Genomic DNA, 27,092 nt, shown 5'->3' with positions numbered 1-27,092 from the left:
TAAAATGCTTCCCCTATACCCAGCCCACCCAGCACTCAGCACCTATGATATCCCAAACCCTACCAATGAGTAATCTATGAGCATAGAGCCAGAAGTAAGTAATAAGCACAGCCCAAAAGGTTCAGCAAAAAAAAAAAAAAAATCTGTGCTGTGTATAGTTTGTTCAGTGTTTCTGCCAGTGAGTCATAAGGTAAAACTCCTAGAACACTAGGAAGTTACAAAGTATAATGACCTCAAAAACATTCATTTTATTCACATTTATTTTTGATTCCCAAGATCACTCCAAAAAAGTCTAAGCAGTAATATACATCACAAATAGCTTGGAATCTAAAATGACATTTTAAGACCTAACAAACTGAAAATTATTCATATCATAAGCCAATCTCAAATGTTATTATACTCGTACTGTGATTAAGAAGAGAAATTTAGGGGCTGGACCAATAGAACAGCAGGCAGGGTATTTGCTTTACAAATGGCTGACCAAATCTCAATCCCCCACCATTCCATAAGGTCCCCCAAGCCTGCTAGGAATAATTCCTGAGTGCAACTGAATGTGCCCCACCCAAAAAAACAACAAAAATAGAAATTAATGTATGGCATAATATGCAGATACTGTTATGACATTTTCCAATCTATTTATACCTGCAGTCTGTTGCTTTAGGAGGCAAAATATAAGGAAAAAGTAGTTCAGTAAGTTTCCTTAAATAATGCAATTCATCTCTTCGACTTCTCAACGCCACGTGAAGCTCTGAACCATATACTTCCAAAGCAGCTTGCTGTAAAAATGCTGTATTTTTTACTATAAATAGAAATGTAAAAAAAATTAATATTCAAAGAAGCAACAATAAACAACTTCACATATTCTCTTAACCAACAGAAAAATCACTAGTCATTCATTTCTAGTCCTTTTTCTTCAAAATATGTAGTTAATCGGAAAATGTTTTAAAAACAAAATAAGACAGTAAATTTCTTCATTGATATAAGTTGGGCATTTTTGTTGATGGGTATTTGTATTTTGACTTTGTTATAAGAGGCTGAAGGGATAAAACAGTGGCACACATCTGGTTATGGTGTTTGTATACAATAGAATGGTTCTCATACACACTTTAGCTGAAATGCTCATCATAATAACTTCAAAGTTCTAAACACTTAAGACAATGCCAGGATACTTCATGGGTAAGGTCTCCCTGTTTTTAGGCCAAAGATTTTTCCTATTTTCCCCAAATTTTGCTGTGCCTCTGCGAACAACAACTGCCATCCACACACCTTTTTTTTCTTTTTTTTTTTTTTTGGTTTTGGGTCACACCTGGCAGTACTCAGGGGTTACTCCTGATTCTGTGCTCAGAAATCAACCCTGGCAAGCTTGGAGACCATATGGGATGCCGGGATTTGAACTACTGTCCTTCTGCATGCAAGACAAACACCCTACCTGCATGCTATCTCTCAGCCCCACACACACCTTTTTTATTGTATTTTTTATCTCTTATCTTTAACAAAAAAGGAGCTTACTAAGCTTTCTGCTATTGTATTAATGACTTTATTGGAGATAAAATAATTTCTATAAATATACTTGCTACTGAGCTTTCTTTTATCTTCTCTTCCATTTTATTTTATAGTTTTTCTTTCTGTTTTCTTTCCATTAGGGGCCGAAGGGATAGCTCAGCGGTAAGGTATTTGCCTTGCATGCAAATGATCTAGGACAGACCTTGGTTCGATCCCCCAGCACCCCATATGGTCCCCCGAGCCAGGAGCGATTTCTGAGCAGACAGCCAGGAGTAACCCCTGAGCGTCACAGGGTGAGCCCAAAAAAAGTATATTTAATAAAGTAAAAAATGTTAACTTGTGAGGGTAAAAAAAACATTCACATAAAGCAAATGTTCTATCTTGTTCATCATGTTCTGCAAAAACAAATCCCTCTTAAAACTGTTTTCACTTATACACACACACACACACACACACACACACACACACACACACACACACACACACACACACAAAACCTAGCGATGTGGTGCTGGGATTACATACACTATTGTGGTGACTAAGGTCCCAGAAAGCAGAGACCCCAGAATGTAGGCACACCACATATGGATGATGGATGACACCAAGGATTAAACTCATGATCTCACATAAGTGAGATTATACACATAAATGAGTTTAGAAATGCTGGTTTAGGGCCTGAAGAGATAGCACAGCGGTGTTTGCCTTGCAAGCAGCCAATCCAGGATCAAAGGTGGTTGGTTCGAATCCCGGTGTCCCATAAGGTCCCCCGTGCCTGCCAGGAGCTATTTCTGAGCAGACAGCCAGAAGTAACCCCTGAGTGCCGCTAGGTGTGGCCCAAAAAAAAAAAAAAGGAAATGCTGGTTTAATATCTGAGCCATTTCTTTGCTTCAGGACTAATTTTCAGCATGTCAGTCCTTACTGGTAAATTTTTGTGAGAATACAATTCATAGTAAATACAGAAAAGATATAGTCATATGGGTCAAGAGCTTGCATTTTGTATGTGGTGAACTCAAATTTAATGTCTGGCACCCCATAAGGACTCAAGAGTACTGCCAGGAATGATTCCTGAGTGCAGTCAAGAGCAATCTCTGACAAGCCCTGAGCACCATCCACTAACAGTACTCCAGAGGGCTAATCCTGCTCTGCACTCAGGAATTACTCCTGGCAGGATCAGGAGACTATATGGGATGCCATGGCCAGAAACTGGGTAGCCACATGCAAGGTAAGCACAACACTAGGCAGGGCCAAAAAACAAGTATGTTGACTATTACCTTTCTGATTGGCTTTAACTATCACTTCTATATGCTTCATTGCTGCTTTCAACAATTTCTTGGTTATGATAGATGGAATATCTACCTAGAAACATCAAAATAAAATTTTAGGAATCATGATAACTGTTACAATGGAAGGAACACTGTAAAATATCAAAACATAAAATCTTAAAATTAATCAGACATATAGGCTAGAAAGATCATAGAGAGATAAGTTGCTTGCCCTATACACAAATGACTATTGTTTGATTCCCTGCACTCCATATAGTTCCCCAAGTACCACTAGATGCTCTTAGCAAGGAGTCAGAAGTCCTGAGCACAGCCAGTTGTGGTCAAGTTACTCCCAAATAAGATGGAATTTTTCCAAATTATAGTTTAAGAGACGAGGAACAAAGCTCAAAAGGCTAAGCTTACGTTTTATATGCAGAAAGCCAGAATTCAATCCCTAGCACTGCAAGGTTCCCCAACCTCTAGCACCAACAGGAGCAACCCACAAGCAACCATAAATAGTCCCTGAGCACTGTTGGGTGTAGCCCTCAAACAAAATTTTACACATATATACATATAATATATATGCTATATATAATTTACATATATATATGGTATAGTAGTTTATATATAATATATAAATGCTCTACCCACTATTTCTCCTACCCTATCTACAGTTTTAAAATACTCAAGTACTATATCTTGGACCATATTAATTTAAGACCATATTCATAACATAATAATTTTTGGTTTTGGGGCCACACCTGGTGGCACTCAGGGGTTACTCCTGGCTCAGGACTCAGGAAATTATTCCTTGCAGACTCAAGGTAGCATATTGAAATGCCAGTTATCAAATCTGGGTCAACCATATGCAAGACTGTGTTATCATTCCCACCCATCATAACATAATTTTCAAATATTTCAAATACAGCTCACAATCAAGATATTTATTACCTATAGTTTGTCCTTCCTGATTTGGATATACAGTTAGGAAAACTTAAATTTACTTCCTTATGATGGAATTTTCATGTTTTGATAAAGGGAAAATGCATGTGAAATACTGTGGCAGAGCAACGTGCTTGGCCCGGGAAGACGCAGCTGCTACCACTCCTGCTGATTCACTCTATGCATCCCCTTTTCTCCCACCTCCCCTCACTGTGGTCTGGGGTTGCTCGGCTACCAGATTCAGCTCCGGAGAGACCCTCAGCTCCAGGACACTCACTGATCCCTGATTTCAGTGAACCATTTTTCAGACTGCACATGGCCCATAGCTGGTTGAAACTGTGCTGTGGATTTTATTCCCCAAACCCGAACTATTTCAAAAGACTTAAAGGGGATATGTATATTTTCTTAGTATATTTCTTTAGATGGAGTTCCTTAATAGTTATAATTCTTAGTGTATATTTCCTGATGTAAAGGTATCTTTCCTCAGCCCTTTTTTGGATATGCTTAATAGGAAATTCTTTTTTGGGGGGTGGGGGGAGGCTCATACCTGGAAGCACTCAGGGGTTACTCCTGGCTTTACACTCAGAAATCATTCCTGGCAGGCTCGAGGGACCATATGGGATGCCGGGATTTGAACCACTGTTCTGCATGCAAGGCAAATGCCCTACCTTCATGCTATCTCTCCAGCCTCCTTTGTAGGAAATTCTAGCAGATAAGTCTGTCTTGGGACCTGAGTTCAGGTTAGAACCAGGTTATAGAGATTGTTTAGTTTGGTTTTTGGGTCACACCCGGCAGCGCTCAGAAGTTACTCCTGGCTCTATACTCAGAAATTGCTCCTGGCAGGCTCGGGGGACTATATGGGATGCTGGGATTCTAACCAGCATCCTTCTGCATGCAAGGCCTACCTCCATGCTATCTCTCTGGCCCCGAGATTGTTTAGGTTTTTTGTTTGTTTTGTTTTGGGGCCACATCCCTCAGTGCTCAGTAGTTACTCCTAGCTCTCTGTTCAGAAATCGCTCCTGGCAGGCATGGGGGACCATATGTCCCCTTTGGTCCTGGGTCAGCTGCTTGCAAGGTAAACGCCCTACTGCTGTGCTATCTCTCTGGCTCCTAGTTTGTTATTTTTATCCCACCAGTAGTATCATGTGGTATTGTTCCATTTTGCATAGGCATACTAAAATGAGTAAATCTTACGTTTAGAAAGAAGTTTTTATCTAACAGGAATAAAAACTTGTAAGTTTTATAGTGGAGGGGCACCTTTCACCTGAACATCTGCCATAGTGGCTTAGGCCTAAGTTGATCAGACATCAACCATCCAATCCTGAACCTGAGATCCCATTCTTAGAATCGGTACAATTTTCTGCACAAGTACCAGGAATCAAACTTCCACATGGGGAAGCCCTAACGTTGCCCTGGCACCAACTGTTCCAGGGTGGGTTCCTATGACACTTTGACAACTACAAAACAGCAACAACTTGCTTTCAGGGCAGGTTTCCCTGCCTTGTCATCTAATAGTGAGATGAAATCAGAAGACACCCTATGACATCCCAGCTTAGATATAGTATCTGTGCAAAAAAAACAAGATCTCTACTTAGAGAAGCATGACAGCAATAACAGCGATTGAGGAGAACTTTTCCTGGGACCATGAAGAAAACCATAGGTGGGACAATTAGTATGTCTGGAGCTTGTCAGTCTTATGACATGATGCTTCATGGGTAAGGATACCCTGATTTTGGGGCCATCGGTATTTCCTTTCTAATTTCCCAAACGTTTGTTTCACCTATGCAAAATGAGCAAATAAAAAATTGCCACACATTTTTTTCTTTGTATCTTCTTGATAGAGAATCCCACCTTTTTTTTAGAACCTTGGAACATGAATTACTTTGTTTTACCTCATATTCCTGCTGTTTTTCTACAAATTGAGAAAAAAAAGAGAGGATGGGGGCCAGGGCCAAGTGATCATAGGTGCATTGGTGGAGATTAAAAAAAGGTCAGAACTAAATACTCAAGCCAAATTCAACAACAATAGAATCAAGAGATCCAAACTATAACAATCCAAACTGAACATGGGCCTGTTACACTGCCAGGCCAGGGGGCTAAGGATGAAGGTATAGGATGCACACTGGGAAGGTCAATTGTGGGAATGGCCCTAATTCATTGTATGCCTGAAGTCCAACTATGAATGTATGTTATTCACAATGGTTTCAATAAAAAATAAAAAGAAAAAAAGAGAGGGGCCAGAGATATGGCATATAGCAGTAGGGTGTTTACCTTGCAGGCAGCTAACCCAAGAGATGGTGGTTCGATTCCCGGCATTGCCAGGTGTGACCAAAAAAAAAAAAAATATATATATATATGAAATAAAAAAAGAGAACATTGTGGCAGAAGATAATACTTTGAGGTACAACTTTTTACTTTAGGTTTCTATTGTCTTTTATTGGTATGTATATATAAGTCTTCACCCATCGTCAAAATAATAACTACAAGGGGCCAAGATATAGCAAAGCAGTAAGGCATTGCCTTGCACACGACCAACCCAGGATGAACCCAGGTTCTATTCCCGGCATCCCATAAGCTCCCCCAAGCCTGCCAGGAGCAATCTCTGAATGCAGAGCCAGGAGTAACTCCTAAGCGCTGCTGGGTGTGGCCCAAAAACAAAACAAAATGAAAAAAAATACATAGTAACTAGTTTCCAATGTTTATACTAAAATATATCTAAGAGAATGATGAAATTTAGTATTATCCTGAAGTAGAACTCTCCCCTCACTCCCATACATTCCCAAAACAGGATTTACCTTGTTTGTTTATTGGGGTGTACAGGGGCATACACCTGGCAGTGATCAGGGCTTACTTTTATCTCTGCACTCAGGGATCATTGCTGGTGTGATCCTGAGTGCTACATGCAGTATCCAGATTGGTTGTGTGCAAGACAAGCACTCCACACCCTCACTATACTATCTGGTTCCAAAGGATTCATCTTGTAAACTAAAAGTTCATGTTCACATAATTTTCTCAAATAAAATTATAGTCTCAAAGCAATGACAAGTTGCATGAATGTGATTTTTAAAATAACATAAAGAAACGTCAAGAATAAAGTTATTGGGGCCGGAGTGATAGCACAGTGGTAGGGCGTTTGTCTTGCACACAGCCAACCTGGAATGGACCCCTGTTCAGCATCCCATATGGTCCCTGGAGCCTGCCAGGGGCGATTTCTGAGAGCAAAGCCAGGAGTAACCCCCTGAGCGCCACTGGGTATAACTCAAAAACCAAAAAAAAAAAAAAAAAAAAAAAAAAAAAATAAAGAATAAAGCTATTGGGGCCAGATAGATAGCACAGTGATAGGGCATTTGCCTTGCACAAGGCCAACCCAGGATGGACCAGGATTTGATTTCTAGCATCCAATATGATCCCACGAGCCTGCCAGAGTAACCTCTGAACACTGCTAGTGTGGCCAAAAAAATAAACAAATAAATAAATAAAGCTATTAAGGTCAGATATCATACAGAGATTAAAGCCTTGCAAACAGTCAACCCAGTTCAATCCTAAATCCCCAAGCAGGCCAGGAGTATTCCCTGCCCTCAGAACTAGGCTCTGAGCACAGCTGATTATGACCCAAAAACAAACAAACAAACAAACAAAAAAAAAACTAACAAAAAAAAAAAGAACATGATACTAGGAATAAGATGATACTGATCTACTCTTTACACTTTCACTTCCTGTGAAACTTAGTTAAAAATATAATAACTTTCGGGGCCGGGCGGTGGCGCTCGAGGTAAGGTGCCTGCCTTACCTGCGCTAGCCTAGGAGACGGACCGCGGTTCGATCCCCCGGCATCCCATATGGTCCCCCAAGCCAGGAGCGACTTCTGAGCGCATAGCCAGGAGTAACCCCTGAGCGTCACCGGGTGTGGCCCAAAAACCAAAAAAAAAAAAAAATATAATAACTTTCTAAAATTCAGTATGATAATAACCCATTTATCTCTCAAAGATAATAATGGCAATTTTTTTAAATGTCTTTAGTCCAAATACCCATATTTTCAAAAAGATAATAATGGCAATTTTTTTAAATGTCTTTAGTCCAAATACCCATATTTCATATTAAAATATATACCTTATGGATTCTTCGTATTAAGACAGATGCAAAAAACCTTAATGTAAGCCTCAGTTCATCAACAAAGGACTCATCATCTGTTACATCCCTTCAATTGAGGAGAAAAGCAAACATTTAGAAGTTCAGGGAAATACATTTTTAGTTTACCTCTAGAGACCAAGGAAAAGTCTCAAACTTTCTGTTTATCATAAACTTATTTTTAATATACAACAAATACATTATAAGAACAGAAATGTATACAATATAAAATAAACCTCTCTCTTAATACTAGAACCAAGACATAAGGCTTCTATTAACTAAACTGCAGTATTTATTTCCCTAAACAACCACAATTTTTGTTTGTTGTTGTTATTTTTGTTTTGTTTTAGTGCAACATCCAGCTCCAGGGTTATTCCTGGCTGTATATTCAGGAATCACTCCTGGCAGACTCAGAGGGCAATATGGGATGCCAGAGATCAAGCTCAGGTCAGCAATGAGTGCAAGGCAAGTGCCCAACCAATTGTATATTACTTCAACCCCAACAACATGCAATAGTCTACTATAATAGGCAAGTATACAAGTATATATACATATAATCATTACAAAAGAATTATAATAATTCTATCACTACATAAAAGAAATTTTCCATTACACTCAAACAATGCTATTTTCATTTTTTTTTGTTTGTCTTTGGGCCACACCCGGTGACGCTCAGGGGTTACTCCTGGCTATGCACTCAGAAATCACTCCTGGCTTGGGGACCATGTGAGATTCCAGGGGATCGAACTGCAGTCCATCCTAGGTCAGCCATGTGCAAGGCAAATGCCCTACCACTATGCCACCACAGCGGCCCTATTCTTATTTTTAATATAAGTATTTTATTTAAGCACCATTATTATAAAATTGTTTATGACTGAGATTCAGTGAGAGAATTTTTTTTTTTTTTGCTTTTTGGGTCACACCGGCAGCGCTCAGGGGCCACTCCTGGCTCTACACTCAGAAATCACTCCTGGCAGGCTCGGGGGGCCATATGGGATGCCAGGATTCGAACCACCATCCCTCTGCATGCTATCTCTCCGGCCCTCAGTCAGAGAATTTATACTACTTCACCAGTATCCCCAGTTTCCCTCCCACCTACCCTTCACAGTCTGCTTCTGGGTATGCACTTCTCTCTCTCACTTTCTCTCTCTCTCTCTCTCTCCTACTTTTTTTCCCTGTCTTTTCCCCTCTCTCCTTCTATCTCTGCTCTCTCTCAGCTGTTTACACTATTGCTAACAAAGGGGTACTATGCATATTACTTTATCCCCTTTCAGCACCTAGTTCATGTTCAGAGTGATCATTTCCAACTATCAATGTCACTACCATAATAGCATTTACCACTCTTTTACCAGTTTTCTACCATGGATTGGTCCTCCTGATCCTCATTTCTATTATTATCTCTGGATATTATTACTGTACTACCTTTTATTTTTCTTATATCCCACAAGTGAGTGAAATTATTCTGCCTATCCCTCTCCCTCTGACTCATTTCACTCAGCATATTCTCCATATCCATCCAACTATAAGCAAATTCATGAAAGTGTTTAAGAAAGAATTCTAGAAAAGCAAAAAAAAATTAAGATAATGCAGTGTGGGGCCGGGCGGTGGCGCTGGAGGTAAGGTGCCTGCCTTACCTGCGCTAGCCTAGGAGACGGACCGCGGTTCGATCCCCCGGCGTCCCATATGGTCCCCCAAGCCAGGAGCGACTTCTGAGCGCATAGCCAGGAGTAACCCCTGAGCGTTACCGGGTGTGGCCCAAAAACCAAAAAAAAAAAAAAAAAAAAAAAAAAAAAGATAATGCAGTGTTTTAATTAGCCTAAATATTTATAAATAATCCAAAGGATTTTTTTAAATAAAAGCCATATTCCATTTGAAAAGTTTATACTAATTTTTTTTTTTTTTTTTTGGTTTTTGGGTCACACCTGGTGGCAATCAGGGGTTACTCCTGGCTCTGCACTCAGAAATTGCTCCTGGGGGCCGGAGCGGTAGGGTGTTTGCCTTGCAAGCAGCCAACCCAGGACCAACTTTGGTTCGAATCCCAGCATCCCATATGGTCCCCTGTGCCTGCCAGGAGCAATTTCTTTTTCTTTACTTTTTTTTTTTTTTTTTTTGATTTTTGGGTCACACCTGGCAGCGCTCAGGGGTTACTCCTGGCTCTATGCTTAGAAATCGCTTCTGGCAGGCTCGGGGGACCATATGGGATGCTGGGATTATGGGATTCGAACCACCTTTGCATGCAAGCAAATGCCCCACCTCCATGCTATCTCAAACAAAAAACAATCGCTCCTGGCAGGCTCAGGGGTTCCTATGGGATGCCGGGGAATGAACCCGGATCTGTCCTAGGTCGGCGTCATGCAAGGCAAATGCCCTACTGCTGTGCTATCACTCCAGTCCCCTATACAAAAATTTTGACAATTTTCTCTTGACTTTCTTTTTTTTTTTGGTTTTTGGGTCGCAACCAGCAACGCTCAGGGGTTACTCCTGGCTCTATGCTCAGAAATCGCTCCTGGAAGGCTCAGGCTCAGAGGACCTATGAGATGCTGGGATTCAAACCACCAACATTCTGCATGCAAGGCAAACACACTACCTCATGCTATCTCTCCAGCCCTTAACTTTCTTTTTTTTACTTTTCATTTTCCTAAGGTCTTAAGGTCCACAGAATAATTAGGAAACTTTCATAAGGCATGGAGACTGTCCTAAATTTGTAGACTGTGTTATCAAGTCCCTTTTAAGAAAAAAAATGAGATAGCTAAATCAACAATGCTTCCCACTGTTAACTCCAGGAACAATAGCTACATAAAGAGAAAGTATACATTTTAACATTTATAAAAAGATGTTCTGGGCCCAGAGAGCTAGCACAGCGGCGTTTGCCTTGCAAGCAGCCAATCCAGGACCAAAGGTGGTTGGTTCGAATCCCGGTGTCCCATATGGTCCCCCGTGCCTGCCAGGAGCTATTTCTGAGCAGACAGCCAGGAGTAACCCCTGAGCACTGCCGGGTGTGGCCCAAAAACCAAAAAAAAAAAAAAAAAAAAAAAAAAAAAGATGTTCTGTCTTTTTTTTTTAGATGTTCTGTCTTAAGTCATAAAAGTGTAGATGACAAGCAAAGTGTAAATGTCCTCTTACCATTAGCTTTACTCAAATGACAAATGGCCCTATTTAAGATAGAAGTAAGGGGCCTGAGAGATAGCACAGCAACACAGGACAGATGGCGGTTTAAATCCGGCATCCCAGACGGTCCCCCAAGCCTATCAGGAGCCATTTCTGAGCACAGAGTCAGGAGTGGTCACCCCTGAGAGCTGCTGGGTGTGACTCAAAAACCAAAACAGACAAACAAAAGACAGAATTCAAAAAGAAATTACTTCATATAGCTTTAACTACAGCATATGAACCAGATATTCAGCCTTTGTTTTATTACATTAAAACTCAAAACTATTCAAATATTTTAAATCAATGCAAAATTCTAGAAAGATTTCTTTCAGATTTAGAGTATTTTCTTATTTTTTTTTGTTTTTTTTTGGGGGGGGGGCCACACCCAGCAGTGCTCAGAGGTTACTCCTGGCTATCTGCTCAGAAATAGCTCCTGGCAGGCACAGGGGACCATATGGGACACCGAGATTCGAACCAACCACCTTAGGTCCTGGATCAGCTATTGCAAGGCAAACGCCGCTATGCTATCTCTGCAGCCCCGGGTTTAGAGTATTTTCTACAACATGCAAAACACACGTATTTGGTTTTGGAAGGCTTTTTGTTTGGGTTTTTTTTTTTTTTTTGAAGGGATTATATCTGGCAGTGCTCAGGGCTTACTCCTTGCTTTGTAATCAGAAATCTCTCATGACAATAATCAGGGTACGAATGAGGTGCCAGAGATAGAACCCAGATCAGCTGCATGCAAAGGACACTACCCATTATACTCTCTCTAGCCCCAGCTTAGGTTATTTGTATATCTATAGCAAATAAGCAAAAGAAGTTATTTATTTAAAATTTTTTTCAAGAAAAATACTACTAAAATTGACTTTCTTTGGTGGGGTTGGGAGGGGAAGGAAACGGAAGAGAGCCTTTAAAATTGCCTTTCAATTTAAGAGATTGTCTGAAAAAAACTTTCCTCTAAACATACAATTATTTCAAATGTAAAAAGTTCACATTCTTTTACAAATACATATGTATACTACAAATAGTTCAATATTCATAATGAATGTTATGTTTATTATAGGAGTAAAGAGAAATTTCACATGTTTCTTTCAAAAGAGTTCAAGGTTAGGTAGATATAGCTCAAAGAAATAGAAAGAGTACAGGCTTCAAATGCAGAAATTCATGGTTCGGTTCCCAGCACAACATAGTTCCCCAAACACTGCTGGGTATGACATAAATGCACTGAGCCTGGAATAGGCCTCCTAAGAACTGCCCAGAGTGGCCCAAGAGAAAAAAAAGGCAAGTATTGTGGGGGGGGGGGGGGGGGTGCTGCAGTGAAAGAAGGGGGTAAGGATTTGAATGTTGTTTGCCCAGTTATCTCTAAACTGGTAATAATTGATTGGGTATCTGTTTTAGTTTTGGTTTTGATTTTGGTTTTGGGGCCACACACAGCAGGGCTCAGGAGTTACCCCTGGCTCTAAGCTCAGAAATTACTAAAGGCAGGCTCAGGGGACCATATGAGATGCCAGAGATCAAACCTGGGTCAGCCATATGCAAGACAAACGCCCTAACTGCTGTGCTATCTCTCAGGCCCCTGCTTGGTTATCTCTGAGTTCTTCAATCTCTTTTAAATGTGTAGACTGGTACTGGTCCATAGACTACAACTATAACTAAGGTGGTAGGTGAATAGTTCTCTACTTTTCCTATACATGCAGACCAATAATTCTGTGGACTGCTGCAGTTAAAAAACCATTGGTCCGGGGCCAGAGATAGCATGAAGGTAGGACATTTGCCTTGCATGCAGAAGGACAGTGGTTCGAATTCCGGAGTCCCATATGGTCCTCCAAGCCTGCAGGAGCGATTTCTGAGCATAGACTCAGGAGTAACCCTTGAGTGCTGCCAGTGACAAAAAAAAAAAAAAAAAAAAACAAAAATAAAACAAGAAAAAAGAACCACCATTGGGGTCCAGGCAAGAGTGATAGCACAGAGGTAGGGTGCTTGCCTTGTATACTGTTAACCTAGGACAGACTTGGATTGAATCCCTGACATCACAGATGGTCTCCCTAGCCTGCCAGGAGTGATTTCTGAGTGCAAAGCCAGGAGTAATCCTTGAATGGTGTGGCCCAAAATTTAAAAAAAACTTGTTCTATACCAGCAGAAATTAACTAAGGCCAATGACTTCTATATACCATCTGACAACCTGGCTACTGAATATCCTAAATATATATATAAAAAAAAAAAATCCACTCACATTAAAGAATTACTTGGTCTATAATGTCAATAGTCTCAAAATCGAGATATTCTCCTAATCTATTACAAAACACATTATTGGTACACTTAATGCCATTCATTCTACTTGAGAAAGATATAAAAACAACATACCTGTACCATGGATAGACAAAATTTTCCAACACTAATTCAAGAACCTGCATAAAATTATTTTTAAAGAAAGATAGTTATTCAAACAATTCTGGGAAAATCAGCTATACTACTAAATATATTACAAGAATAATTTTATTATATCCTTTCAGATAACAATTTATGCATGTCAACCTTACATGGTCACTGTGAAAAATAGAGAGAACTTACATAAAAACCATAAAGAAAATTTAGCTAATATCAAGTATAGAATAATATGTACATTTCTAAATATTACCATAGTTGTAAAAAACTAAATAAGTCATTCCTGACTCTAAAGTTCCACTGAAAAGAAGTGCTATAGAAAGAAAAAAATAACAGGCACATTATTTTATAGAAATTTGCATTTCTTGGAGCCGGGCAGTGGCGCTAGAGGTAAGGTGCCTGCCTTGCCTGCGCTAGCCTTGAATGGACCGCTGTTCGATCCCCTGGTGTCCCTTTTGGTCCCCCAAGCCAGGAGCGACTTTTGAGCGCATAGCCAGGAGTAACCCCTGAGCATCACTGGGTGTGGCCCAAAAACCATAAATAAATAAATAAATAAATAAATAAATAAATAAATAAATAAATTTGCATTTCTAATCTTCTCAGTCAGAATTCTCACAATACAATGAAAAAAATAAAAATTATTTTGAGGAGAGGTGGCCTTGCACTGGGGTAGGCATTGGCCTTGCATGCAGCAAACCTGGGTTTGATCCCCAGTATCACACAAGATCAACTGAAGCCTTGCCAGGAGTGATAACTGAATACAGAGACATGCAGATCCATGAATAAGCCCTAAGCATAGCTGGGTGTGGGCCAAAAAACAAAAAATTTATTTAGAAGGGGTCCAAATGAAGTGCCAATGTTTATCTCTGAAGAGACATTAGTAACCAAATGGGAATATAAGGGCAACTTCTGGGGTGTTGGTAATATTCTGTTACAAAAAAGTAACCCCTTAATGCCTCCAGGTGTGACCCAAAAGAACAAAACGAAACAAAAACCCATAGTAAATAGTTAAGGAGTCTTTTGGTTTTCTGTTGTTGTTCTTGTTTTGGTTGTTCAGCCACACCTGGTGGCACACAGGGGTTTACCTCTGGCTCTGCATTCAGAAATCACTCATGGCAGGCTCAGGGTACCATATGGGATGCAGGGATCAAACCCAGGTTAACCCAGGTTGGGACCATGTGTGCAAAGCAAACATTCTACCGGCTTAAGTTTTAAAAACAGTAGAGGTGGGATGAGGAGATAGCTTGTGTGAGAGCATATGACAAGTACATGCATGGCCTCCTTAATACTTCTAGAAGTGACTCATGAACACAGAAGCAGGAAAGTTCCTGAGCACCACAGGTATGGCCCCCAAATAAATTATTTCTACTGCCTTATAAGTATGTTTAATTAGGGGTCAGAACGATAATACAGTAAGTAGTTCATTTGCCTTGCACGTGGTCAACTCAGGTTCAATCCTCAGCATCCCATATGGTCACCTAAGCATTCCAGGAGTGATTCCTGAGCGCAGATCCATGATTAACCCATGCACCACCAGTTGTGGCCCAAAATAAAAAGAATAAAATAAAAAAAAAAAAAGAATATTTAATTAGGGGCCAGAGAGATAGCACAGCGGTAGGGCATTTGCTTTGCACAGGGCCAATCCAGGACAGATGGTGGTTCAATTCCTGGTTTCCTGTAAGGTCCCCCGAGCCTGACAGGAGTGATTTCTGAGCACAGAGCCAGGAGTAACCCCTGAGCACTTCCTGGTGTGGCCCCAAAACAAAAACAAAACAAAGCAAAAGAATGTTTAATTTGGGGTTGGAGAGATAGCATAGAGGTAAGGCGTTTGCCTTTCATGCAGAAGGTTGGTGGTTTGAATCCCGGCATTCCATATGGTCCCCAAGCCTGCCAGGAGCAATTTCTGAGCATAGAGCCAAGAGTAACTCCTGAGTGCTGCCGAATGTGACCCAAAAGCCCCCCCCCAAAAAAAAATAATTAATTAGAGATTAAATAATAACTAGCAGGCAATAGTACAGCAGGTAGGGTGCTTGCCCTCTATGTAACTAACCTAGCACCATATAGGGTTCCCTGAGTTCACCAGGAATAATCCCTGAGCACTGAGCCTTAAGACAGTCAAGTATGGCTTAAACACTAAATAAAAAAAATGAATACCTATGCAGGGCCAGAGAAATAACACAAAGATTAAAGCAATTTCCAAGCATGTCACAACTTTGGTTCAAATCCCCACACTGCATATTGTCCTCAAAGCAGCAGCAAATCACCCCCCAAAATAGGCCAAAAACAGAAACAAAGCAAGCACTGCTTTTCTATTTTTCATTTTTTTTTTTTTGGAGGGGGGGACACACCCAACGGCACTCAGGGGTTACTCCTGGCTATGGGAATCAGAAATTGCTCCTGGCTTGGGAGACCATATTGGGTGCTGGGGATCAAACCCGAGTCTGACCTGGGTTAGCTGCATTCAAGGAAAACACCCTACCACTGTGCTACCACTCCAGCCATAAGCATTGCTTTTCTTTGGCTAAAACATCCATTTAAACTAGAAAAGATGTCCAAATAATTTTCTAAATTATCATTCAAATTCTATTTGTGCACTTCCATGATATGAGGGAATGTTTTAGCTCTTAAATCACACCTGATACTGATTGGAGTTTCTCCAAGCTCTGTGCAAGGTTGGGGAAAGATTCACTCCTGGCAATATACTTGGGGAGGCAAAATGTGTATTTCTTAATAATCAACTACCTAGCCAAGAGATGTCCCATGATGGGCAAGAAAGTGAGTACAAGGGGTTAAGGTACTATCTTATATATGGCAGAACCCTTGTTTGATCCTTACCACATTATTCTCATTGTACAAAGATAGGAGTAGCTCCTGAGAACCACCAGGTATGACCCAAAAACCAACAAAATAAATAAAATGTTTCTTGATTAAATTCAACACAAGTACTTAACATTTTACATTTGATTGTGTGTGGCATATTACACCTATTACCTCTGAAAGGGACGCATCAACCTTAGAAGAAACTTTCAGGTCTAGCCATGGTTGGTAGTTTTCAAGTAGCAAGGCAGGCCTAAAGAAAATCAGACAATTAAATCATATGAACCTAAAAGAACTGGAAAGTTTACCACATAAAAATATTATTTTGGGGGCCAAAGAGATAGCACAGTGGTAGGGCGTTTGCCTGGCATGCAGTTAACCAAAGACAGGCAGTGGTCCGAACCCCGGCATCCCATATGGTCCCCGTGCCTGCCAGGAAGAATTTCTGAGCACAGAGCCAGGAGTAACCCCTGAGCACTGCCGGGTATGACCCAAAAACCCCCAAAAAATTAGTTTGGGGCTGTAGAAATAGCACAGCAGTAGAATGTTTGCCCTCTACGCAGTCAACCTGGGACAGACCTGGATTCAATCTCCAGTATCCCATATGGTCCCTCAAACCTGCCAGGAGTGATTTCTGAGCACAGAGCCAGAAGTAACCCCTGAGCACTGCTGGATGTGGCCCAAAAACAAAACAAAGTTTGTTTATCTATATATATAAAGTGGTGGTGCAGCAGTGGGGTTTGCCTTGCACATGCTAAGCTAGGACAGACCATGGTTCGATCCCCCAGTGTCCCATTTGGTCCCCCAAGCCAGGAGTGATTTCTGAGCACTTAGCCAGGAGTAACCCGAGTGTCACTGGGTGTGGCCCAGAAAAACAAACAAACAAACAAAAATTATATATATTCTTTTAACTTACCTGTGTCGTTTACATTTCACTTTGCCACAAACTGCACAGCTATGACCTTGTGGAAATAATTCTTGAGCTGCTAATGGCTAAAAAAAAAAGGAAATGTGGGGAATTTGTCTTTATGTATTATCTTTACTAACAAGAATAAACCTTTGAAAAGCTAATATATTAATTCAGAACATTTTTTATTCCTGTCTGTTTTAACCATAAAATAACTCTGTAGTACATATTAATTGAAACCAGTGCTTCTCAATTATTTTCTATCATGCCCCCTAGGAAGAAGAAAATTTTTGCACCCTGCCCCCACTGACTGTAAATAGTATCTTTATTAAAAAAAACTTTAACCTGCAAAACAAAAATATATAAAAGAATTTGAGCTGATTTTTTAATCAGAGGTAATGTCTGGATGAATGCCTCCAATGAACCCGTTTTGCAATGCATAGCTTTTCTAATCGAGTTTGAAGCAGGACACAGCAACTCTCAGCTCCAGAGACATAAAGAGGCATAAATACAGGGCTTAGCTTGTTGTGACAGTGTTTGCCGAGGTCAAACACACCCCCCTTTATGGAGCCCCACTATTTGAGAAGCACTGGTTGCAATCCAAACTACCAACAGAAAAAAAAATTAATAGAATGCTTTATAAGCTAAATTTCTAAGTTTAAAATTGGGCTGGAGTGATAGCACAGTGGTAAGGCATTTGCCTTGCACATGATTGACCTGGGACAGACCCAGGTTCAATCCCCGGCATCCCATATGGTCCCGGAGCCTGCCAGGAGCGATTTCTGAGCATAGAGCCAGGAGTTACTCCTGAGTGGCCCAAAAACAAAACAAAACAAAACAAAAATTAAGGTGAACTATTACGATTTCTTGGGAGTGCCAATCTCAATTTTCAAACAGAAGGCCAGAGAGACAGTACAGGAATAGGGACTTTGCCTTGCACACAGCTGACCTTGGTTCAATCACTGACATCTCATAGATCCCTTGAGCACCACCAGGCACTTATTTTAGTTTAAAGTTTATTTAAACCAGGTGCTTCTTTTATTTTAAAGTTAAAAGTTTGGGGCCAGAGCGTTTGTCTTTTAAGTGACCAACCTGGGATTGACCCAGGTCTGATCCCTGGCATTCCATATGATCCCCTGAACCTGCCAGAAGTAATTTCTGAGTGCAGAGCTAGGAGTAACCCCTGATGGCCACCAGGTGTGGCCCAAAAATCAAAAAAAATGTTTTAAAAATTAAAGTTTATTTTAAACTTTCTGAGAATTCTGAATTTTGTTTTTATAGGTCCTCCTAGGAGAACTATCTAAAGATATAGACATGTAAATTTCACTCTGAGTATTCTCTAAACAAACTTTTAAAATCATTTGACATGGGACCTAAGTGATAGCACAACAGGTAGGGTGTTTGCTTTGAACAAAGCTAACCCAGGTTCAATTCTCGGTATCCCATATGGTCCCCCAAGTCCGCCAGGAGTTATTTCTGAGTACAGAGCCAGGAGTAACTCCTGGGTGCCACCAGGCATGACACTACCCCAAAAAATCATTTGACATCCTTTAATCAAAATAACAAACATACATATTGATTCCTTTAAAAAGAACATATGAAATTTACCTTGGGTTTACATTTTATTGTGAAGAATATATTTGGTAAAAGAGAATCAGGTCCTAATGAGTGGAAAAATGTGACAATTCCAGCAACAAATGACCAGAAGATCATTAAAACATGAAGATACCTTAGAATAATAAAAATAGTTATTAGAAAATATTTTAATCTAACCATTTTTCCTCCATTACTTTAACAAGCATTTAAACAAGTACCCTATCAGACTAAAGCAATTTTTCCAATCATGATTTTCTATATATATATTAACCATAAGAATCACAAGTGTATGCTATTAAATGAAAATCTGATAAAAATATGGAACAGTGTTAATTCTCAATACTTCATAATCTGGTACCTATATTCATAATCTGGTACTATATGTTACTTATCCTTCTACATTCTATTAACAATTATAGCCACCAAGATTATTTCTTAGTAGACTGAAAATATTTGACTAAGTGCTTATTTTGTACCACACAGTACACAGCTCTGAAGATATTGTGAGGAATAACACAGCCAGGGTCTCTATTTGCATGAAAAACATTAATAGGTAAACCAGTAAACACATAAATGCAGGGGCTGGGGCAATAGCACAGCAGGTAGGGTGTTTGCTTTACACACAGCCAACGGGAGTTCAATTCCTGTCTGAGTGCAGAGCCAGGAGTAACCCCTGGGCACTGCCAGGTGTGCCCCCGCTCAAAAAAAGGCAGGACAGAAAAAAAAAAAAAAAGAAGGCAGGGGCAGGAGAGATAGCATGGAGGTAGGTAGGGCATTTGCCTTGCATGCAGAAGGATGTTGGTTCAAATCCCGGCATCCCATATGGTCTCTGAGCTCAGAAGTAACCCCTGAGGGCTGCCAGGTATGACCCAAAAACCTAAAAAAGGGCAACAAAATGTGATTGAATGATGAAAAAAATAACTTGGGATATGAATATACCATAAGCAGAAAACATATTCAATTTGAAAGTACAGGAAGCGGGGCCGGAGAGATAGCAAGGAGGTAAGGCGTTTGCCTTTCATGCAGAAGGTCATCAGTTCAAATCGCGGAGTCCCATATGGTTCCCCGTGCCTGCCAGGAGCAATTTCTGAGCATGAAGCCAGGAGTAACCCTTGAGCACTGCCGGGTGTGACCCAAGAACCACCAAAAAAAAAAAAAAAAAAAAAAAAAAGTACAGGAAGCTCTCCCCACCATCCCAGAGAAAACAACATTTATGTATAAACCTAAAGATTGAATGAGAGAAAAAAAATTTAAATGAGAGGGACTGGAGCAAAAGTACAGCAGGTAGGGAGCTTGCCTTGCACTCAGTAAACCAGGTTTAGTCCTCGGCATCCATTATGGTCCCTTGATCCCTGAGTGCAAGGCCAGAAATAACCCCTGAGAATAGCCCAAAACCAAAACCTTGAAGGAGCAATAAATAAAAAGCAGGCTAGTAAATAAACAGGGGTAGAGGAAAGGAATTCAAACTTTAACAAATTACAGGGCTAATTAACCCCAATCACTGTCTGGTAAGGCCTCAAACCTTTCCAAAAATACTAACAATGACAAGAGATAGTATAAAAGTTTAAAGCACCGCCTTGCACACAGCTGATCCAGGTCAAATTACCCACACTCTATATGTGCCCCAAAGCCCTCCAAAAATGATACCGGAGGGGCCAGAGAGATAGCATGAAGGTAAGGCGTTTGCCTTTCATGCAGAAGGTCATCGGTTTGAATCCCGGCGTCCCACATGGTCCCCCGTGCCTGCCAGGAGCAATTTCTGAGTACGAAGCCAGGAGTAACCCCTGAGCACTGCCGGGTGTGACCCAAAAACCACACACACACACACACACAAAAAAAAATGATCCCGGAATACAGAGCCAGGTGTCCTGAGCATCACTGGTGTGCCCCAAACCCAAACCAGCAAAAACTTTGCGAACCCTTGTTATAAAAATTTAGAGATATAAGGGGCCGGAGAGATAGCATGGAGGTAAGGCGTTTGCCTTTCATGCAGAAGGTCATCGGTTCGAATCCCGGCATCCCATATGGTCCCCTGAGCCTGCCAGGAGCGATTTCTGAGCATGAAGCCAGGAGTAACCCCTGAGCGCTGCTGGGTGTGACCCAAAAACCAAAAAAAAAAAAAAAAAAAAAAAAATTTAGAGATATGGCAGTTGATAATGAGAGAGCTTTATTTAGATCCCAATTAGAACAAATATGCAAAATTAATTACTATATAATAATTACTCAATGATATTAAATAATCATCATTAATTTAAAAAATTATTTTAATTTTGGAGTGGATGCAACTTTTTCTTTTCTTTTTTGGGGGGAGAGGGGACACATCTGGTGGTGCTCAGGGGTTACTCCTGACTCTGCAGTCAGGAGTCACTCCTGACAGACTTGGGTGACTATCTAAGTTGCCAAGGATCAAACCCAGGTCAGCCAGGTGCAAGGCAAAAGCTCTACCCACTGTGCTATATTGATCAGGCCCCAGAGTAGAAGTAATGTTTTAAAAGGAAGAAAGTAACTGATAATTTTTTGGGGGGTGGGCAACACCTGGCCTGCTCAGGGGTTATTCCTGGTTCTGTGTTCAGAAATCACTCCTGGCAGGTTTGGGGGACCATATGGGATGCCAGGGATGTAACCTGGCCCTTCCCGGGTCGGCAAAATAAACGCCTTACTGCTGTGCTACCGCTCTGGCCCAGAGTAAATAAAAGTAATTTTTCAAAAGGATGAAAGTTAAATTTTTTAAGACATGCAATACATGGTTGATGTCTGAGCTGAGTGATTAGTGCTTAAAGGTTCCTTATACTTTTCCTTTATAGCCTGGAAATTTTCTATGTCATTTCATTATCCCAAAATAATTCCTAAGATATTTAATAACCAAAGCTTAGGGAAAGGGGTGACTCGATGGTAGAACACCTAGTTCTCAGGCATGAGATTGCAAAATTCGATGCCTAATACCCCCTCTCTGCAAGCCAATTATTTGGTGCAACTGCTGACTTGGGACCCCTGGTGCATCAGCAAAGTGTAAGATCGCTGGAGAGGAGAGGAAGGGAGGAAATGAGATCTGGTAACTAGATGAACTGGAAAGAAACAAAAAAGATCAAATCATAAAAGCCTTCTAAATCTGAAAGAAAAATGAAAAATAAGAGAATAATGAATAAATTGTGTTCTAGTAAAAAGGCAGGGATAATGGCATTCCATAACCTATCTAGAAGAGACTGTTAAAAAAAGGGAGAGAGACTGAACAGAACACCAAACAGGGGGCCAGAGCAGTGACGCAAAGCAGTAAGGCATCTGCCTTGCCTGCACTAGCCTAGGACAGACCTCAGTTAGATTCCCTGGCATATGGTCATCTCATATGGTCACCCAAGCCAGGAGCAATTTCTGAGCATGGAGCCAGGAGTAAATCCTGAGCATCACCAGTGTGGCCCAAAAAAAAAAAAAAAAAAAGAACACCTACCAGAAAGAAAAGTACAGTGGGTACTTGCCTTGCACAAGGCTGGTCTTGTTTCAATTCCCAATACCCCATATAGTCTCCCAAGTCTCCCCAGGAGCACCACAGAATATTGTCTAAAAACAAAACAAAAAGAATGCATGGGAGCTTGGGGCCGAGCTATGGCACAGCAGTAGGGCTTTTGCCTTGTACACGGCTGACCCAGGAAGGATTGCAGTTAGATCCTCTAGGGTACCATATGGTCCCCCAAGCCAGGAGCTATTTCTGAGCACATGGCCAGGAGTAACCCCTGAGCATCACCGGGTGTGGCCCAAAATATAAATAAATAAATAAATAAATAAATAAATAAATAAATAAATAAATAAATAAGTAAAATAAAGAATGAATTGGGAGGAATGGGGATAGCTACAGATATACAATACAGAGATTAAGGTACTTTGTTTGCTTCTAACTGACAATCAGTTTTATTCCAAGCACCACATGGTTCCCCAAGTGCAACCAGAAGGGACCCTGGGTACCCTCTTACACAGCAAAAAAAAAACATAATTAAGGAACAAGAAAAATAACTCAAAAGACTAAAGCAGGTTATTCTCTGAGCCCCCCCACCGCCCCTCTCTCCCTCCCTCCCTTCCTCACTTCCCTCTCTCCTCTCTCCTTTACTTTTTCCCCTTTCCCTCCCTTTCTCTTTCCTCTTTTTCCTCTCCTCTCCCTCCCCTTTTTTCTCCTCTCTCTCTCTCTCTTCCTCTCTTCATCCTCTCTCGTTTTTTTCTTCCTTTCCCTCTCTCCCTCCCTTTCTCCCTCTGTCTCCTCCCCATCTCCTAAAAAAAAAAAAAAAAAGACTAAAGCATATATGGCAGCAAAGGTCCCCTGGTTCCATGGATGGCACAGAATGATTTTTTGAGTTCCACCTAACCCTGCTCTACTGGGGAGATTTCTCCACCCCCCACTTAAATTAAAAAAAAAAAAAAAAAAAAAAAGAAGGGCTGGAGAGATAGTACAGCAAGTAAGGTAGGTACTCACTTTGACCCAGATTCAATTCCAGGCGTCCCATATGTTTCCCCCAAGTACTGCCAGGAGCAACGCATGAGTGTTCCCACCCAACCCCTCAAAAACTCAATTAAAATGGCAGATTAAGGATTTTTGAGATAGTACAGGAATTAAGGTCTTGCCTTGCATACAATCAAAACTGGTTCCAAGACCAAGTACTACCAGGAGTCACTCCAGAGCACACAAATAGGCACAGATAGGCCCTGAGTACCAAACTCAACACCTCCCACCCCACCCAAGAAAAGAAACATTGAGAAGCCATAATTTTACATAAAACAAGAGATTAAGGGGCCAGAGTGATGCCCAGTGGGTAGAGCCATCAGCACTCAGTTGACCAAGGTTCGATCCCAGGCATCCCATCTGGTTCCCCCTAGCATGCCAGGAGTAATATCTAAGTGCCGAGCCAAGAGTAACCCCTGAAAGCTGCCAGTGGTGGCCCCTAAAAGAATTAAAACAAAACAAAAACAGAACAAAAGGCAAAGGCAGCATGATCATTAAAATATTGAATACATTCTGCATTAGCTTCTATAGAGAATAATACCCTGAGGAAAACTGACATGTTTATTCTAAAATGTCTTTGAAAAATAAATGTTCAAAAAAAAAAAAAAAAAGGCATGCCAAATTTGGAAAGGAAGATCCAAAAGGGAAGTTTTGTTCCAGCAAATATTAAAAATATACTACAAATAGCATTTCTTTATCTTTAGTTTGACCTTGCTTTTTTTTTTTTTTTTTTTTTGGTAGAGTCCTGGGATCCCAGGGATCCATTTGTATTGTTTCAGATCATTTTTGCAAGGAGCAGAGCGATAGCACAGCGGTAGGGTGTTTGCCCTCCACGTGTCAACCCGGGGACAGACCCCAGTTCTATTCCCGGCATATCCCATATAGTTCCCCGAGCCTCCCTGCCAGGAGCGATTTCTGAGCGCAGAGGCAGAAGTAACCACTGAGCGCTACTGGATGTGACCCCAAAATAAAACAAGATCACTTCTGCAAACAACACACTACACACACACACACACACACACACACACACACACACACACACACACACACACACGAAATACAAGTACAAAGTGACTAAAATGACCTTACTGATAAGCCACATTACCTATAGATGCATTTAACAAGAATAAAATACAGGGTGCGAGTTTGAAGGCGTAAGGCACGATCAAACACGCTGTGATTCAGTAGGCAAGGTCGGAGATCCGGTTCAACCTGCTGTTTCACGGCTGTCCTACTCCAAAGGCCAAAGCTGGACAGACCTAGTAATGCAGGCCAGGCCGGGAGCCAAGCCAGAGTCCCTGACAGTCTGCAGAGACAGGGCGCTAACCTAGTAGGCATCAGGGTTCTAACCCAGGCATCCCATGTGGTCCCCTAACAGCATCAGGAATGCCGCCTAGGGGCACTCGGAGTAACCCCTGAGCAATGCCAGGTGTGGGCCCCAAACCAAAAAATCAATGAATCCCTGACCCAATAAAATCCACTTAAGATTCAATCGGCCGAAAGCTTTTCAGGGGACATGTGGCAGAATCCTCCCACTCTGTTGAGGTTATTATTCATTCCCAGATCTACGATCAAACAACGGAGTGTCTCAAGCAAAGCCCACTTTCCAGCAAACGACAGGTCCCTATTCAGACCCAAACGTACCCAAATTAAACCCGGGAAATCAACTAACAAGAAAGCCAAAGGGCTACAATGCCAACCTCCATCCAAGTCACAGACAGTAGCGAATTTAGCTCAAAATAACAATTAAAGGGGGCAGGAGAGACAGCAGAGGGGTAGGGCGCTTGCCTTGCACGAGGCCGACCCAGGACGGACCCCGTGCCTGCCAGGAGCGATTTCAGAGCGCAGAGCCAGGAGTCACCCCTGAGCGCCCCCGAATGTGCCCCCCCACCGAAAAATTAACAATAATAATAGAAAAGTAAAGTAAACATGTCTAGACATCTCCGGGGACGCCTCTAGGTCACGAGTGTGGTGATTTCGGAGAAAGAGCGGGGGACCCGGGCGAGGTGTTGACAGATGCAAAAAAGCAGCGCAATTAGGAGATGTCGCTGACAGCCGAGGTCTCGCTCATCCTCGAGATCCGCGAGCCCCGCGACCGGTCCTCCCGCCCGCAGCGAACCCCCGAAGAGCGAAACCAGCACGCAGGGAAGGTGGACGCGACGCGGCGGGCTCCGGCAGGGGCAGGTGGGAGGACGCGGCTTCACGCCCTCACGCCTCGACCCGCCCGCCTCGCTGGAGCCCGAGCCTGCGTCCGCGAAGAACTGGGCCCCGCGCCACGGACACCGGGCCCAGCTTGTTGGGAAGGCGGCGGCAGCCCTCAAAAAAATGGACGGAGGAGAGGGGGGCCGGAGTGATAGCACAGCTAATGCCAGGGCGTTTGCATCCCATACGGTCCCCCAGAGTCTGCCAGGATTGTTTGAGGGGAGAGCCAGGAACGACCCCTGAGGCAGCCGGGATGTGCCACCCGGCCCCTTAAAAAAGGGAGGGGGGCGGGAGAGATAGCATGGAGGTAAGGCGTTTGCCTTGCATGCAGGAGGTCAGTGTTCGAATCCCGGCATCCCATAGGGTCCCCCGAGCCTGCCAGGAGCGATTTCTGAGCGTAGAGCCAGGAGGAAACCCTGAGCGCTGCCAGGTGTGACCTAAAAAAAAAAACAAAAAACAAAAAGAAAAAGAAAAAGAAAGAAAAGAAAGAAACCGAGGAGGAGGAAAAATCAGACACTAGAGAGCTCAGTGCAAGAAAGGGGGGATGAGAGGCTAGAGATATAGCACAGCGGCATGGGTGTTTTGTTTGCCTTGCACGCAGCCGGTCCAGGACGGGCAATGGTTCGAATCCCGGCATCCCATATGGTTCCCCGGGCCTGCCTGTCAGGAGTGATTTCTGCGTGCAGAGCCAGGAGTAAGCCCTGAGCGCCACCGGGTGGGACCCCAAAACTGAATAAATAAAAGAGGGGGGAAGGCCAATCTAGGCGCCTGCAAGAGGGCTGGGGTAGGCCCGGAGCCTCCCAGACGCCTCTCGGGACCCGCCGCCTCCCGCCCGGGGCCGGCCCAGGCCAGCGCCAGCCACTACCTGCAGAAGAGCAGCGAGGCGGTGCACAGACACACCAGCAGGAAACAAAACAGCGGGTACTGGGTGAAGATCTTGCGTCCCACGTCCAGCCGGAGCCGCCGTTTCAGCTTCTCCGCCGTCCCCCGCACCCAGGGCCTCATCTTGGCAGGCCGCAAGCGTCAAGGACGCCCCCCGCCTCGCGCGGGCGTCCCGAGCCCCGCCGTCCGACGGACACGGACTGACGACCCCGCTCCGCAGCTGCCGGCCGACAGGTCGCGAAGGCCCCGCCCCCGGGCGCGACGCGCATGCGCCGCCTTGGGCCCACCCACCCAGGGAACCCGGACGTCCGGCGCGATCTCGCTGTCACCCGGCACGAGTGACGCTCTCCCTGCGACCGCCCTGCCAGGTGGGCCAGGCCTAGTTCTCAGCCCTAAGAATCGCCTCTAGTGGGGCTTAATTTTCATGCCAAAAATCCAAGTTAGGACGAAGCGACTCTCCATACTGGCTTTCTCCTGGCTACGTCCCAACAGAGATGCATGTCAATGTCAGAAGCAAAGAGATAATGACAGTGGAAAGAGCTCAAGGGGCTCAGCGAGTTGGACCCTTGCGGCTGACCAGGCTTTGATCACCTCGTCCAGTATGGACTCGCAAGCAGAGAGCCCCAAACACCGCCAAGTGGGACCCAAATTCAAGCCCCAACGAAAATGCTTAGGCATGAGATCCTAAACGTCTCCAAACTTGGCAACTTGCATGGTTCCTCTAAAGAGGTGCATTGATTGAAGCCAAACCAGAAACTAAAGGTGCAGTTGGGATTACTTGCGCCTAAACTCAAGGACACTGCTCTGCACTTGGTTGGATCTTGATTTCTAAAAT

The 27,092-nt window shown here is 42.6% G+C and overlaps 1 protein-coding gene across 2 annotated transcripts in view; it reads right to left on the bottom strand.

The window, feature by feature from the left end:
• Positions 1 to 26,474, bottom strand: part of SNX14 (sorting nexin 14) — a 75,200-nt gene extending 48,726 nt beyond the window's left edge. For both annotated transcript variants that reach the window (XM_049772188.1, XM_049772189.1), the window contains exons 1-8: positions 26,241 to 26,474; positions 18,700 to 18,820; positions 17,101 to 17,177; positions 16,359 to 16,437; positions 13,347 to 13,390; positions 7,818 to 7,905; positions 2,775 to 2,859; positions 643 to 799 (exon numbers count right to left, since the gene is read on the bottom strand). In XM_049772188.1, coding sequence (XP_049628145.1) covers positions 643 to 799; positions 2,775 to 2,859; positions 7,818 to 7,905; positions 13,347 to 13,390; positions 16,359 to 16,437; positions 17,101 to 17,177; positions 18,700 to 18,820; positions 26,241 to 26,380 — 791 coding nt within the window. In that variant the 5' untranslated portion in view covers positions 26,381 to 26,474. The remainder of the gene's footprint in view (positions 1 to 642; positions 800 to 2,774; positions 2,860 to 7,817; positions 7,906 to 13,346; positions 13,391 to 16,358; positions 16,438 to 17,100; positions 17,178 to 18,699; positions 18,821 to 26,240) is intronic.
• Positions 26,475 to 27,092: the final 618 nt, after the last annotated feature.

The sequence above is a fragment of the Suncus etruscus genome, chromosome 4, assembly GCF_024139225.1.
Source record: "Suncus etruscus isolate mSunEtr1 chromosome 4, mSunEtr1.pri.cur, whole genome shotgun sequence".
Lineage (NCBI taxonomy): Eukaryota > Metazoa > Chordata > Mammalia > Eulipotyphla > Soricidae > Suncus > Suncus etruscus.
The sequence above is the reverse complement of the archived record's forward strand: the minus strand, read 5'-3'. Positions and strand labels throughout refer to the sequence as shown.